We start from the raw sequence: 16800 nt of genomic DNA on the forward strand, positions 1-16800 counted from the left end.
ACAGCTGATGGCCAACTAGTCACAGGTGATGGCCATCCACTACCCGAGCCAGCACCTTTCCACATGAGGCCGAGAGCCTGGAAACTGCTCTCTGGTACTCTGTCTCCTCAATTCCATTCTACGGATGGCATCATCATTGACTTGGTCATTTGCTCTGGTGGGCATTCAGGACGTTTCTGAGCATTGGCCCCTAGAAACAAGGAGGTACCATGACGTCTCGTGGACTTCTCCCTGGCACGGGGCTCACACATGGTCAGGGCGGGGCCCAGCAGTACAGACACAGACAGATGCCTCTCTTCCCCAGTCTTATTCCATGTCAGGCTGACCCAGAGCTGAACACGGGCAAACCTCGGGGTACTAGTGGCCTGAACCACAGGCAGTGGGCATGAGGTGGCCAGAGGCAGTGCCCTGTCAGGGGCTGTCTGCGTCCTCCTCCACAGAACCTGGGCGGCCAAGGGGAACTGAGGTTGATAATTAGCTGACCTCCAGATTAGGGGGCTTTGCCTGGATTACCCATGTCTTCACGGGCGTCCTTAAAAGTGGACGGCGGAGGCAGAGCGCCATGAGCCAAGAAATGCAGGTGGCCCCTGGAAGCTGGAAAAAGCTGGGATTCCCCCCAGAGCCTCCGCAAAGGAACCAGCCCTGCCGACACCCATGTCGGACTTCTGAACTGCAGAACTGTAAGCTCCATACAATCGATCTCAGGCTCACTGTGTCCAAAACTGGCCTGTTGGTCCCAGCTGCCCCTCCCCTAGTGTGCCCCTCCCAGGAAAGGGCCCCACCGTCACCCTTAGGCGCAAAGCAAACGTTGGAAGCACCCTGGTCCACATCCCACTTGGCACTGCCTGCCGGATCAACCTTCAAATAGTACCCAGAGTGGCGCCCGTCTCCTGCCTCTGCGGCCCACCCTGGGACCCCGTTTCTTCTCTAATGAACCTCTGCAGGGGCTCCGCCCAGCCCTGCCCCACGTGACCCCTTGCAGTTTCTCCTCCGTTTCCAAGATGCTCCTCATAACGTCATGCCCTTGCTCTCCATCCGCTGGTCTCTCACCTCATTTAGAATAAAACGCGGGCGTGGGCACTTACGTTTGGAGTGCTTGTCGCACAGGGCAGCCGCCCGCATGTCGCACAGACGCAGGGAGCCCTTGCTGCTGCTGTAGACGAAGAGGTTGCAATGGTGCGGGTGGAACTCGGACGCCGTGATCACTTCCGTGAGGTCCTCCATGTTGGCCGGCTTGATGTCCACTATGTCTATCCAGGTCAAGGACCAGCCGTGAAGGGACGGCCCCCCGCGGCTCTGCCTTCCGCATCTCCCGACACCTCTGCCCAAACCCCGTCTACCGTCTACCCCACGTCTGAGTTGCCTCTCCGTTCCTGAGACTCCTGGACAAACACCCACCCCAGAGAGTCCCCAGGCCTGCTGGCTGCCCCTCTGGCTGCCCATCCACGGTGCCCACAAGGCTGGACTAGCCAGCTCCCTCCTGACCTGTGCCCTCTCCCCAGCCAGTGCCCATCAGCAGCTTAGCCCACGTGGCAGGGCGACTCGTCAGGCCTCCTGCTCCACCCACTTTCCCCATCAGTAGCCAAGCAGAAGGCAGGGAGCATTTATTGAGTGCCTACTGCATGCTGGACCTTGGGTACTCTTGGTGAACGTCACTCTGCAAATTGTGTCCGGAGCTGGGTGTGCAGGCATCTGTTGGCTCCCCTCCCCACCTCCAGGACCCACTCGCCTTGCTGCCCACAGCAGCCAGCCTCGCCTTTGGGGAAAAGGTCCTCTGCCTTTCTGAGTTTTCAGCTCTGATCTGCGCCTTTTACCTCCCACTCACAAGCACTGTGCAGGATGAGCATACGGTGTTGGCCTGGGATACTGGGAATTCTGGGGCGCAGCTCCTTCACCTCTGCTGGGCAGCGTGAGTGGAGAGCAGGGGCCTGGATGTGCTCCCGAGACAAGGGGACCCTGGAGCCTGAGGGTGGGCATCCAGCACCAAAGATGGAGTGGAGCGATCTACCAGTACCTCTGGATCCTGGATCAGGCTGCACCTGAAGCCATGCCCCCTGGACTATTAAATACGGGAGCCAATAAATCCAGATTTTGTTTAGGGTCAAGAATTGTGTTGCTTGCAAATCCCTGACTGATACGCTGGAGCCCAGACAGGGTAAGCAACTTGTCCAGGGTGACTCAGCAGTGATTGGCAAGGCTGGATTCCTGCCCACTCCCCATTGCCAACAGCAAGTCGGAACCCCTGGTGTAGCATTCAGGCCTGGCACCCCCGCCTTTCTCGCTACCTCTCCAGCTTCAGATCCTAGTTGGTCACTCTGCCCTAAAGGCACCTTCCTCTCTGGTCTCCCCTCTGTCTCTGGTCTCCCCAGTCCTACATGGGATTCTGTACAGCCTGTTCCCTCTGAATGAAATGCCCCCTCCTCCTTCTGCATTTGTACAGGGGCCCAGGAGTCAGAGAGTCTGGAGTTTGAATCCCAGCTCAGCCAGCTCCTGGCTATGTGATCGTGTGAGTTCCCGAGATCTCCATGCCTCAGTTTCCTCATCTGTAAAATGGGTTAACAGCTATAACCTCATAGGTTTGCTGCGAAGACTAGAAGAGGCAAAGGCCTTGGCACCCTGTTTAACACAACTCAGAGCTCAATGAATGTCCATTGCCATCAATATTTTTTATCTGGAAAATACCAACTGAAACTCTGAGGCTCATCTGCTGTCAGCCCTCCATCCTCCTCCCACCCTAGGCTGCTTCCTCTCTCCATAAGAAAGAGGCATTTTCTGATTTCTGTAAACACGAGAGTTTATAAAATAGCAGGAAAGATGATGATTCTGTGAGATCAGAGCAGCGAGGAGGGTCTCTGTGCTCACACTCAAATCTTGCTTCCTGGAAGCACATCAGCAACCAGAAACTTAGAATCACATAAAAATGTAAAGGGAGAGGAAAGGGGGCTATGTCACCAGCACCAGAAACAGTTTCCCTGGAAACTGTGGGTTTCTGGTACGATAAGAAGCAGAGATTAAATCATGAAAAATGAGACTACAGGTTGAGACAGGAAAAGCACCAAGATTTTAGTGATGCTAATTCTGTCAACATCAGCCTTGCAACCTCCTCCTTCGTGGTCTAGGCACCTGCTGACAGCTTTCCAGGAGGCTCTGCCGGCTCAGAACGACTTTAATTTCTTACTGAACTTAAGAGGGTGTCTGGAGGGAAGTGTAGTGGTTACTGAGATGTCATCCTCATCAGTAGGGCACCTGTTTAGCGTTCCGCCCCCGAGGGTCTGGGCAGACAGGCACAAAGTTCTCTCTGCAGGACTCCAGACACGAAAGCCGAAGGAAGCCTGAGGGGGTCAGGAGTGCCCAGGCCTCAGGGAACACAGGGCGGGTTCAAACCCCGGTGGTGTCCCTTGTTAGCGGGCACATGCTTTCCCCATGTTTCCTATGGTTATAACCTCCTTGGAAGGCAGGCAGGACTCAATGGGATAAAGTGAAGATGTCTTGCCTGCAGGTAGTTCTCTGAACATTCCAGGGAAAAACTTGTCCATCAGCCTGAGGGAACTCAGGGCAGCCAGCTGACTTGTTGCTTTTGCCAACAAATGAGTGGAGGATAGAAGTGACAGGTGGCATGTGTCACTTTCAGGCTGAAGATTTGAGTCAGCACGTGGCTTGCCGTGACTCCTTTCCCTCTGCCGTGAGACCTGAGCCTCAGGAGACCTGCAGGGGACACTGAGTACAGCGAGAAATGCCCCTGGGCTCTTGTAAGGCTTTGAGTCTTTCTGATTATTTGTTATTACAGCATAACCTAATCCTCCTGACTGATTCAGTGTCCAACACGCTTTCCTTTCCAGCCTCAGAACATTCTAGAACCTAGCTCAACAGAGAAGGATCAGAGGTATGGTGTCTGAACTCTCTGGCTTGTGGAGACTAAAGCTAGTATTTAAATATAAACTGTCTTTTTAGCTTGGAAAGCTGTGGACCCTGGTGGACAGAGAGCGTGGGGGGCTCAGAGCCTCATTTCCAGGCCCCCAAGTCCTGCTCCCAGACTCACCTGGGGACCAAAGCCACACAAATGGGTGTGGCCATTGCCTCGGTTACAGAGTGTGCACTTCCTGCTTCCTGCTCCCTGTTGCAGGTGACCACTTAACCGCTCCTGACGGCCTTGTGACCATGATGCTGTTTCCTCCTGGCTTTCGCCTGCCTTCTCCAAACACGTGTTAGGAATCTGGATGAGGTCATGACGGCTTTTAAAAGTATGCAGGGCCCAATTCTGCCTGCAGCCCTCTGCAGCTAACACCTCTGAACCGTGGTAACACGGAGCTGGCCCAAGGGCGAAGCATGTGAATCCAGGGCCCCGTGCGCAGGCTGGGGAGACAGTCTCTGCAATGCCTGGGACCCACCCACAGCCCTGGACCAAGCTTCTCACAGCCCAAGCATCACTCAGAGACTCTCTCTTCCTATTTCCAAAACAAGGACTCTGGATACAGTGGGTGCCAGGAAAAGTCAGCTGTCAAACACAGAGCTTTCATTTGCATGTGACTTTGGTGGAGGGAGACAAAACCAGTCCTGGTCAACGTGTGTCTCTGAATCCCAGGGTCCAGAGCCACACCTGGCACCTCTGGAACAGCAGTGTCCTTCCGGGCATGGCCATCTAACCGAGTCCACGGTCACCTGGCCCTGGGATGGCCTCTCCAAGACCTGTGGCTCAGCTCACCAAGGATCTGCCCATGCCTGCTGCCTAGCTCCTTGCTGTCTCGGGTGTGACAGGAATTAATTACTGAGTCGGGCTGTCCCTGTTGAGTCCCTTAGTCACATCGTAAAACCGGGGCCTGAAGGACTCCTGACAAGGGAAGTAGCTGCAGAATATGCCTCCATGGCACAATTATACCCCAAACCGACACCGCAAACACTCCTCCTGGACTCACACCCACATGGCTGCATGCTCGGGACTAAGAGACACTTGCTCCAACAGTGACCATACGTAGTGGCTTTGACTTTGGCAGCGACCAGTGCTGGGTCAGAAGCTCTGTCTGGAAGAGTCAGTGCCACATGCAAAAGTAATTTCCATTCCTAAAGCCTCAGTTTCCCCCATTTGCCAAATGAGGGGCTGGGCATGACCGGGGAACACCCTCCATTTTGAGGACTAACTCCCAGGTGGCCTCTCCCCGTCTCAAGATCAGCTGCATGAATCCACTTGTGGAACATGGTTTCACAAGGGTCGGGCACTGACCTCCCTTGGGAACGAGCGTGATTAGTCCATTTACACGTCCCTCCCCCGGCAAAGCTGAACGCATCATCCATGTCCTGTTTTCCATCTCGTCGTACTGCAACTGTCTGACAGGCTTTTGTTCAACTTCTAATTGCACTTTGGCAGCTAAGAATGATTTTCCCTACAAGGAAAGTTTGTCAGGCACAGGTAGAGGGAGAGAGACGCAGGTCACGCAAAGGGCGCTCCAGTCCCACACCCTTCTACTAATCATAGGGTATTTTCCTCCAGCACTCTGGGTTGAGGGGTGGCCTCCCCCAAATTCACGTTCACATCCTAACCCCCAGAGACTGTGAATGCGACCTTATTTAGAAAAAGGACCTTTGCAGATATCAAGTTAAGGACCTCAAAATGAGATCACCCTGGGTTAGGGTGGGCTCCAGTGACAAGTGCCCTTATAAGAGATGCTCAGAGAAGACCATGTGACAACGGAGGCAAAAACTAGGGTGCAAGGAGCGCCTGGGGCCCCCAGGAGCTGGCGGAGGCAGGAGGCCCCTCCCCTGGAGCCTCAGAGGGAGCACAGCCCTGCCACACCTTGACGTGGGACTTCTGACCTCCACGACTATTAGAGAGCAGCTTTCTGTTGTTTTAAGCTGCCCCGTTTGTGGAAGTTTGTTATGCTGGCCACAGGAAACTCAGACACTCTGGCTGCTTCCTGGGATCTGGCGAATAATGACATGGGCCTAACGCTAGTGGCATGGACGTCGTTCTCTATAGCCATCCCAGAATGCTTCTTTCTCCATAATTCCGTTGTAGCACCCCCAGCCTGGGACGCCCAACCAGGAGGCAGGGTAGCTTCCTGATCCTTCCCATTCCCTCTTCCCACATCTGACAGCCGCCAAGTCCTGGGGCTCCTCTGCCTGGAGATCCCTCTGCTCTGCACCACAGCCCAGGCGTCTCCGCCTCAGCGGGGCTCCCTGCCTATGATCACCCCCTAAAGTAGGGGTTGGGTTCCCACTGCCCTGTTTGGTGGCCTCCCCCATGTCCACAAGAGAACTCAAACACATTGCTGGGTCTTCAAGGCCCGTCATGATTGCCTGGTCGTGGCTCAGGCCACAGCTTGGGGAGTCAGCAAAGCTCGGAAACGGGTTTGTCCCGCCCCAGAGAGGTCTGTGACTCTTCCTGCCAAGGACACAGAACGGAAAGGAACGTCATCCAGGCGGGCCTTCTGCAGAGTCATCAGGTTCGCAGAGATTTTTATAGAAACTCCTTCATCTCCTGCTGCCAAGGGCATCGCCTGATGGCCCGGACCGGCTGGGGTCACAGCAGCACCGTGCACCGTCGCTGGTGCTCAGTCTCGGAGCTGCATGGATCCTACTTGGAGGGCCCATGAAATGTCAGAGGAAAGGCGACGGCCTTTCCAGCGGCCCTCATTCCACTGAGCTGCACCTCTGTGAACCTTGTGCAGATCCCACTCACCTGCACAACGGCCCAGGTACAAAGGGCCATCACTCATCCACTGGGCAAATCTCTGCTCACCATAAAATGAGTTGGGCACATGAAATGAGTAAGTGTCACTGGTCCATTCTACGAGGAGCTCAAGTGGGAACCGGATATGGGAAGTACCCCCAAAATACCAAGAAGCTCACACATATTATCCAACGTCGTGATGGGCTTTCACAGCAACATCTCAACCAATAACTCTGCAGACACAGCAACTAACTGAGCTTGGAGACACACTCAAACCCCCGGAAAGCTGGTGAGGGCAGCACCTGGCAGGCCAGACACCTCAGCACCCTTTGATCCCATGAAGGACTCGCCCAGGGCTGCACGTGGAGGTGGCAGAGCAAGGACAGAATCCTGGCTTCCTAACTTCCAGCCTGTGTTGCTTCCTCTGGCTCTCTGTTCTGAAGCGACTGCATCTCCAGGAGACACGCAGCTCCCCCATGGGGCCAACAACCCCAAGGGCACAGCTCCTGTGCTCACTGGACTGGCTTGTGTCCTCTGCAAGGCGAATGCTGAAAGCAGCCAGGGGCTCAGTGATGAGAAGGACGTGACCTTGGGCTCCACTGATTTCACTGAGCATAGTGTGGTTAATCTAGATGTCTCCATGGGAGCATGCTCTCAGGATAGGGGAGCTGTTACCATGGTGACAGAGCAGCCATGAAGTAAGGGTGGAGGCAGCTCTGCCAAGGGCCACACCATGAGAAACCTCCCGCACAGGCTCCCAAGGACACTGGGTATGCAGGAGTCCTGTAAGGCCCCCAACACACAGGGCCAGGCTCACTGAGGCACAGCCAGCAAAGCTGCTTTTTTCAGCGAATTTTCTCCAAACGATGACTCAGCTATAAGCATTCAGACCAAACCGTGTCAGAGTCTACAGGACAGTTCCTTGCAGCCTGTGCCTCTGTGTTGGTTTTTATAGGCTGCCATAGCAAACCACCACGGTTGGGTGGCTTAAACAATAGAAATTTATTTTCTCACAGTTCTAGAGGCTAGAAGTCCAAGACCAAGGTGTCCTCAGGACTGGTTTCTCTGAGGCCTCTCTCCTTGGTTTGCACATGGCCACCTTGCTGTCCTCACCTGGTTTTCCCTCTGTGTGCATATCCCTGGCGTTTCTCTCTGTCCAAATCTCCTCTTTCTATAAGGACACCAGTCATATTGAATTGAGGCCCACCTCACCCTCATTTTATTTTAATCACCTCTTTAAAGACCGTATCTCCAAAAACAGTCACATCCTGAAGTCCTGGGGGTTAGGACTTCAACATACAGATTTTGGGAGACACAATTCAGCCCATGACAGCCTCCTTCCTTCCTCTGTTCAGGACCTTACTGACAATGATGGTGCAATACCACTAGGAGAAAAGAACCCAGGTTGCTGGGGGCAGGCAGGGCCACGAGAGAGGGGTCTTTCTGCCTAACTGCTCACTGCACAAGCCCACTGTGTTTTCTCTGTGTGGTTAACCAGTATATACATCTCTACCACAAGCCAGGTTATATGATTCCTAAATGCTCAGATAAGAAAGAAATTACTGAATTCTGAGTTACAAAGACCAGGGCTTGACAGTCCAGCCTCACCACATAACAACTGTGTGACCTCCAGAAAACTTTTCAATCTCTGTGCCTTGCTTTTCTCATCTGTAGAATGGGTTGGTAATATTTGCTTTACAGGACTGCAATGAGGATTTAATGAGATGACATATGTCAAAGGCCCTAGCACATGGTTAGTACTTTTACCAACAATTAAGTTAGTTAAATCAGAATCAGAGTGTTTATCTTATTCAAAACAAACAAACATGAAATTAAGTAGGCTGCAAAAGGTACAATGCTTGTCACTATGTGGGTTTGTGCTGAGTTGCATGCCTGGATTTCTAAGAGCTGTGAGAGAAACCAAGGTGGTACAGAGCTGGGATGCACTCTCAATAGCTGCCTTCTCATGGCACTGAGAATGGGCAAAGCAGACCCCATCCTGACCTCCCATGACTCCTAGCCCAGTAGCAAAGCCAGATATCAGTCCCAAGATCAATGCTCCAGGAGAGACATTCAGGATGCATGTGATGGGATTTATAACAAGGTTCTGAGATCTGGAGAATTGGGGATGGGTCCTCTAAGGCAAGGGTATTAAGCCAAGGCCTGAGAGTGAGCAGGAGTTATCTAGGCAGAGGGTCAGTGTGGGAGAAGTGTTCCATGTGCGGGGGAGGCACAAGGCTGAGGAGCTGTGAGAGGGCAGGGTCCAGAGTCCTGAGAGGGAGGGAAGGAGAGAGGGAGACAGGGCTGTGGCCTGCAATCAAGGGGGGTTTTAATCAGAAGTAAGATATAGAAATGCCATGGAGGCCTGCCAGGAAGGGATCAGAAGCACCACAGAGTTGCATGTCCCCACTATTAGAGGAAATGTTAGAAACATCATATAGAGCTCAGGCATCTGGCCACTTATGTTATGAAACAATCCTCACTCTGTCCTGCAATGGTGTGAAAAGCATGTTCTTTCCCTTTGGCTCTAAAACAAGAGCCAGGAAACACTATCCCATCAATGGAGCTGGACAGACAATCTGAGTGACAGGGGCTAGGAGGGGCCCTAGGCAAGTGACCCACTTCTCAGAGCACATATCCACACCTGCAGAATATAAAGGATGACAGCACAACCTATACAAGACGCCCCAAGTCTGACTCCTAGGTCCTGCCACTTCCCAGCTGGGTGACTCTAGGTAGATTATGTAACCTTTCTACGGGTTAGTTTCCTCCTGTAAAAGGGGGATATTAATAATGCCTACTCCACAGTGTTGCTGGGAGGATTAAATAGGTTAATATGTGCAACATGCTTAGACCACCATCTGGCACAGAGTAAGTGCTCAATAAGAGGTGACGATGGTCTGGGAATAGGCGAGGATGAGGAGGACCACGCAGGACTGGCTGCCCGGGGAGTCAGCACCACGGACAGCGCACAGGCGCGCTCGGCCATGCTGGTGAGGATGAGGAGCACCGCACAGGACTGGCTGCCCGTGGAATCAGCACCACGGACAGCGCACAGGCTCGCTCAGCCATGGTGGAAGCTGACACAACTGCCTGGCCTTGCTGGGGCCCCAGTGTAGTGATGTGCTGGTCACAGTTTATAAACAGGCTTTCTGGGACTCAGACTTGGGGCATTACTGAGCAGATGCACCCGTTTCCTTCTCTGTACAGTGGTACTGTGGGAAGACAAAAAGAGGCAGCCTGTAAGGTGCCTCACAGTGGGGGATGGGCTGGTGTCGGCCGTGTGTCTACAACACATCAGGTCCTGCACTAACCAGCGTTTCACCCCCACAGCTTCCAGCACCAAAAGCACACCCCACTGAATGGATAAGAACAGCGAGGCTTAGAAAGGCTGAGTGACTGGCAGGTCTCTCGTGAGTGAGTGATGGATGCAGGGTTGGACGGTTTTTCAGCCAGCAGAGAGCCTGGCAGGTGGAGAGGCCTTGCCGGTCCCCTCTGTTGTTTCCTGTGTGGGCAACAAGCCCAGCCCTCAGGCAGCCATGTGCTGATGAGGTTTGGAGCCTCTGCCCCTAATTGCCGCTCCACCATCCAGACTAGCTTTGGGACGTGCTCTGTAAATGGGAATTAGAAATTTGTTCCAGACTGAGGCTTGGTGTGATGCCAGCTTTCACCATGAGAAATCGCTCAGGGGGTCGAAAAAAATCAATCGAACCATCTTTACAATTCTCTGGTGCTAAAAATACAGCCGAGGTCCATCAGCTGAGGCCTCCTGTGCAATCTGTTACCTTTAAGGTGCATCAAACTCAAGAAAAATCACCCAGTGCTTCCTGTGGGAAGACGAAAAGTCTCAAAATGTTGGTATTGAAGGACATGAGAGGTTGTTTAAACAGATGTGGAGATGGCACTGGACAAAAAGCATCAGAGAAGACACAGGAATTCTATGAGAATGAGCCTTAAATATCTGAGGGCCTGTTGTCTAAGAGAAAATAATGCTGGACACCTGCTAGGGCCCGATTCGTACCAGGCACTTTATGTGAATGATTTCTTCATTCCTTATGAATGTCCTTATGATAAGAAATTTTGTCCATTTTACATTCACAGAAATTGATGGCCCAGGAAGTTAAGCGATGAAGCTGAGCCCAGGTCAGCCAGACCCTAGAGCCCAGAATGCTTCTCCGTAGTCCCTACAGTCTGAGCGTCCTGGAGCCCAGATTTACAGGGAGGTGTCTACATCCTAAAACCAGATAGAAACTGTGACCCTCCTTACTCCAGAGTTAGCATCTACACCCATTCATAAGCACCTAGTGTGTGCCGGGCCCTGCATTATGTGTGAGGATGCAGAGAGGGTTCAAATTGGGTTCCTACTCTCAGAAAGTGGAGGAGATGGTCATATTAATGAAAAGGAAATCCCAGTGTGACCAGGGAGTGTGGGTCCAGAGGGCCTCTGACCAGCCTGGGAGGGGTACTGAGTGGACACAGCAGAGGTGACCAGCTGAAGGGGGTGAACAGGAGCCGGCCCAGCTCAGAGGGAACAGCATGATTGGAGAAGGAACAGCAAAAGACAGAGCACTGACTCCAGCTCTGTAACATGAAGGGAAACCCAGTGGCCTGAAGGTGTGGGCAAGCCTGATGCACAGGATCCCAGGGAGCGGGGCAGGGGCTGGCCACCCATGGTCACAGGACACTTGAGGGATTCAGACTTTGTCCAGAAGCTGATGGGAAGCCGCTGAGAGCTTTAAACAGGGGACCAGTGTGGTCCGAACCAAAGGGTCCAATCAGCCACTCTCGAAGCTCTGTGGTGGGCTGGCAAGGTGGGATTCAGGCAACAGGCCAGGCAGGAATGGTGTGGCCTGAGCTAGGCCTTCGATAGGGATAGAGAGGAAGACATGATTCTAGAGCCATCTGGGGGGAGAATGGAAAGGCTTGACTCCTTTTTCCATTTTGTGGGTGAGAGAAAGGAGGGAAGTTGGGAGGGCTCCCAATATCGAGCCTTGGTGACAGATGAAGACATTGCACTGGGGTACGGGGCACACAGCAAACCCTCTGGTAGTACCAGGCCCCTCGCCCTCCGTTCAGAGCCAATTCTGGAGTTTTCCAAGGAAAGGCCCTCTGAGTCAGCTCTCCTCCTGTCAAATGGTGAAAACAATGCCCACTTTTTCTCCTTTATTAAAAAAGCTTTCCTTTCTCTTTAAAACCTTTGCTAAAAATCCATTCTGCTTAAGTGAGAACTGTTCCTGTTTGGACACGACGAGATAGACATGGAGCAGAATACAGCCAGTGGCCTGAAGACCCCGGAGAGCAAGAGTTAAAGGAATGTGAACCCCCAGGTCCAGAATCCCCCAGGAGGTACTTGCTCAAAGGGTGCCTCAAAACTCAGAGCAATCCCTCAACTCAGCATGGGTCACAGCTGCCTTTCTGGTCTCCTCCCATGTTGCAAATGAAACACCCTTTCTCATTACTCGGCTGCTATTGGACCCATCATTGCACCTGCAACCCACAGTCCTGACACTTTCCCTGCCAGGAGAGGCTGGACTCCATGGGACGCGTGCCAGATCTCTCTGCTCTGGGCCCCTGTGTCTTGTCACTCTGATGGCGAAGCACCAGCAGGCCATGGTGAGGGCCACATGCAGTGTCGGTCCCTAAACTGGTCTAATCAGGGGAGGTGTGCACCACCACAGACTCCTGGAGACTCCACTCAATGCCTTGTGCCTCACTGGCACTTAGGTTCTACAGCCAAGGGCCACCTTGAGCCCAGCTCTGCAACCTTCAGCATTCTGAAATACGCACACTCCTCCATCTCTAAGAGCCAGGACATTTTCATATGTTGATCAACGAGCAATTCACTTTCACAAAATTAGACGCTACACACAGGTTTAACACAGAGTTACGTGGCAGGATCTGTAGCCAGGTCCTCACGGGGACCCCCAATCCACTGACGCTCCCTTCTTGTCACTAGCCCTTGCCTCCTCACCTGGCTTACATCCTAGAGTGAGTCATTATTTTTACTTCCTTGCATACACCATCAGCCCCACACCTGCTTATTCACTTGGCAAAACCACCGCCCAGCTCACTCTCCATGCACCCCACACCTGCAGCCACAGCCAAGCGTGGCCAGAGAAACACGCACACCACCATGCTTGCTGGTCCCACTCATGCCCCACAGTGCAGCTCACTGCACTGGATGCTGGATGTTTTACTGTCTATTATATTCATGGCCCACTGTCTGTCTACGCCAGGAGGTGGGGACCTTTAACTAAGTCAGGCATCGGGCACTGGGCCGCCTTCACACACACCTGAGCGGTGTCCTTCACAAAGAGCAAACGCTGGGAATGCGGACTTGGGGGCTGGAGGTGTGACACTTACAAGGCGTGAGCTTTAAGCGAGTTAACGTGGGCTCTCTGTGACTCAGTTTCCTCATCTGTAAGGGAGGATCGTGTTAGCATCCCCCTCACAGGGTTGCTGTCAGCAGGATATGAGTTAACATGAACACATTAATATTAGGCAGAGTCTCACCATAATTATTATTGTCATTAGCAGGCTGCAGATCAGTGACACCTCAGCAGCCTGTCTGTTCTGTCCACTGTGACCCCCATGGGGCCAAGCCTCGGCCCCTCCCAGGCCCATGTTTGTGTATCAGCAGTTCCTTCCTTCCCAGTGGGTGGGGGCCGCTAGCTTGCCCAGACACCTTGATGCCATCCAGCTGGGCTTCTGACACCCAGGTTGTCGCTCTAAGCCCTGGGCAGGACCCCAGGGCAGAGGGTCCACAGAAGCCTTTGGTCGGTGGTGTCAGGTGGTCAGCCATCCCTCCTCCCAGAAGCCTGACCCCTGGACCCTTATCTCCTCCTTCATCCCTGGTGATGTCCCAGGATGACGAGGATCCAGCCAACCTGGGGGAAGCAAGGGGTGGAATGTAACCCTCAGCGCTGTGCTTTTAAAGTGCTCATAAATAAACTCAGCACGATCCCATATCTGGGCCCCATTCACACTCTGGGAGCCACAGAGGACTCACCAAAGAAGCTGAACAGGGCAGAGACCCCCACGCCAGCTCGCTTACAACCAAGCCAACCACCCCCACCTGGAAGCCACCCTGACGTGGGAGACGACGGCAGGGCTGTGGCAGGAAAGGATACTGAAGCTCCTGTCGGTGATGGCCAGGTGCCAGAGGTTGATGCGCAGGTCGTCCGCAGACATGTACGTCTCACAGTCGCTGTTGACGGAAATGGAGTTGATGTGGTAGGTGTGGCCGTTGGCAAAGACCCTGCGCGGACTCACCTCCACCATTAGGTCCATGGGCTTCAGCACCGGCACCTGCAGAGGGGAAGGGGCGGTCAGAGCAGGGTGATGCAGGGGGAGCGCCGGGGGCAGGCCACATGGGCCCGGAGGACATAGCAGGGCCACGTGAGCAACACTAGAGGCCGGGAGTGCACCAACGGGCGTCCATCCCGCACATGTGGGAAATACGCAATGCCACATGCCAGTGTCCATCACTGCCAGCTCTGCTGGAAAGCCCACCTCCTTTACTTGGCCTCCTGGGATTGGTGCTGAGCCCACCGTGTAACTTTGAAAAAGTGGATCAACCCCTTGTACCCCGATTTCCTCATTTCTAAAATGGAATGAGAAGATACCATGGCAGAGCCAGCTGACTGTCCACCAAACATTTGTGTCTCCTCCACTGGGAAGTGACAAGTGGCTGCCCAGACAGGGACTACATTTCCCAGCTGCCCACATGACTGGTGCTGACCAATAGGATGCGAGCACAGTGATGCCTGGCCTATGGGCCAAGGTGGTTAAGAGGAGGGAGTGCCTTTTCCACCGTCTCTCCCCGTCCACTGCAGGAAGGTGAGGACCCAAGCTTTAGGGATGGAGGCACATGGGATGGAAGGAGCCTGTGTCCCTGCAGGAGAGCCATGTGTGAACCAGGGACAACCAGGAGTGAGAAATCCATTTCTGCAGGCTCCGCCCTGCAATGCAGGGCTATTTGTTACAGCCACCAGTGTTAGCCTAACTCACACACACTCCCAGAGAGGACTGGGGTGAGGGGTCCCTGAGACAGCATCAGGTATCGTGTCTTTGCTTCCCTCCATGCGCTCTGCCTGGAACACTTAGCCCCGCCCTTGGACACCTGATGAACCCTGACTCCTCCAGCGAGACCTGGAGGTACCAGCCCCCCCAGATATGCGGTGGCCCTGGTAGGTAGGGGGCACACACCTGGACACTGCCAGCACACGGCACACATCTCCATTAGGGTTCTCAGCATACGCTGCGGTGTGCGTCAGGCAAGACCCCTACCCCAACCCCCATTCCAGTCAACTGTGAGGTTTCCAAAGATGTAGGGACAGACAGACAGGCAGACAGACAGAGCCTCCTCCGTCTCTCCCAGGCCTGGCCTAGAAATGGGGGCTGGCATTGCCATCCCCACATCACTGATGAAAAGAGCAGACACTTGTCTAAATGTCCAGGGTCAGGAAATGACAGCGTCAGGACCCAAAGCCAGTGGGACTGCCCCAAGGGTATCCTGATGGAAAGGTTCAGAACTGAGATCTGACTCTCAGCTTCAAATCCTGCCCTGACACTGGTGTTACTGTCACTGGGGACCCCACCTCTCTGGGCCCCAGTTTCCTTTCCTGTAAAGGGCACTGTAGTGCTGCTGCCTGCTCAGGGCCTTCTACGAGGATTCCACGAGTTAATGCCTCTTAGCACAGTGCCTGGTGCACAGTGAGTTCTCAGTCCATGCCAGGTGCCTCCACGACTGAGAAGCTGGATGAGAAAAGACGCGTGTTCTTTCCCCCTTTCTTCCCCCACAGCCTCAGTTTACAGTGAAGCGCCATTTTGGGATGTGTGTGACATATAAGAAAAATCTCAGATGTTGGGAGAGAAAGAAATGGGAATCCCACAGGCCACTCGCTCTGCCGCAAATGCCAGACTAATCAAGAGGTGATAATTTCATCTTTCCCACCAGACGAAACCCTCATAGACTTTCTTGGGCCTGGGCTGGGGCAGGGGCACCACCAGTCCCATTACTCAAGGTGGAAGCTAATTGGCTTCCCCACTTTCTCGGAATTTACTTGCGCAATTTGCCAGTCATTTAGAGGCCAATGTGTTTAAACATTTATTTCCTTCTCGGGAACAACATTGATCACCATTTCATATTTAGGACGATTTGCTGGATGCTTAGTGTGTGCGCCAGCTAAGGCGTTTCAGGAAACGTGAGTCATCTCCATTTCCCTGGTGAGGAAACTGAGGCACGGAGCAGGGGAGTGCCCGCAGCCACCCGGCAGCAGTGCGTGGATCTGTGAGCAGTGTATGTGTGAGCCTGGGGGTTGTGCTAACACCACCCAGCACCAGGCAGCACCACCGGCTCAGAGCAGCCCCCACTCAGTTAAGGAGCAAACCGAGGGAGGCAGCATTTTGTGTGATGGGAGGCAGCCTTTCCAACAGGGCGAGGACGTGCAAACTGGAGATGAAGAGAGTAGTCACTTCCTGACGCGCATCCCGCTCATTCACAGCACTCGGAGGCCACCTCCTCTGAGCCAGGCCTGCCCGAGGCACTGGGACCCCAAGAACACTGAGACCCCTTCCTGCCCTCAGGCTCTGTGTCCACTGCGGCCTCCCGGGACCTAAAGCAGGGCCTGGTATACAGTAGGTGCTCAATAAGCAGGTGCTGAATGACTAAACCTGAATTAGCTGTGCACCAGCATCACCTTCAGTAAACAAAGCACCCACTGTGTGCCAGGCACGGTTCTGGAAGCCAGGGACAGACAACATAGCTTCCATGTGCTTCCTGTCCTGCTGGAGAAGGGAAGGGACCGACTTTTACGGAGCCCTCCCAGCAGGGCGCCACTACCATCCTGTGGCGCTTGGGAGGCAGGGACCTCATTCCCACGTCACAGAGGAGACGGAGATGCTGACTCAAGAGCCAGACTTCCCTGGGTCTGGATCCCAGCTTGGTTCCCTCCTCTGGGAAATGGGGGTTATAATCACGTTATAGGATTTGGGTGCAGATTCAGTGAGTTATGATAAAGTGTTTGGAAGACATGTGCTGGCCTCAGGAGGTTCATTCTGTTCCAGATGAGGAATCGGAGGCCTGAGGAGGCTGAGAGCCTGGCCCAGAAGAGGCAGAGGTAGGATTTGAAACC

The 16800-nt window shown here is 53.7% G+C and overlaps 1 protein-coding gene across 2 annotated transcripts in view; it reads right to left on the reverse strand.

Annotated features, from left to right (window-relative positions):
• PPP2R2C (protein phosphatase 2 regulatory subunit Bgamma) overlaps positions 1-16800 on the reverse strand; it is a 109500-nt gene that overhangs the window by 18088 nt on the left and 74612 nt on the right. For both annotated transcript variants that reach the window (XM_033106459.1, XM_033106460.1), the window contains exons 5-6: positions 13795-13972; positions 1086-1250 (exon numbers count right to left, since the gene is read on the reverse strand). In XM_033106459.1, the coding sequence (XP_032962350.1) occupies positions 1086-1250; positions 13795-13972 (343 nt within the window). The remainder of the gene's footprint in view (positions 1-1085; positions 1251-13794; positions 13973-16800) is intronic.

Source organism: Rhinolophus ferrumequinum, chromosome 5 (genome assembly GCF_004115265.2).
Source record: "Rhinolophus ferrumequinum isolate MPI-CBG mRhiFer1 chromosome 5, mRhiFer1_v1.p, whole genome shotgun sequence".
NCBI classification, from domain to species: domain Eukaryota; kingdom Metazoa; phylum Chordata; class Mammalia; order Chiroptera; family Rhinolophidae; genus Rhinolophus; species Rhinolophus ferrumequinum.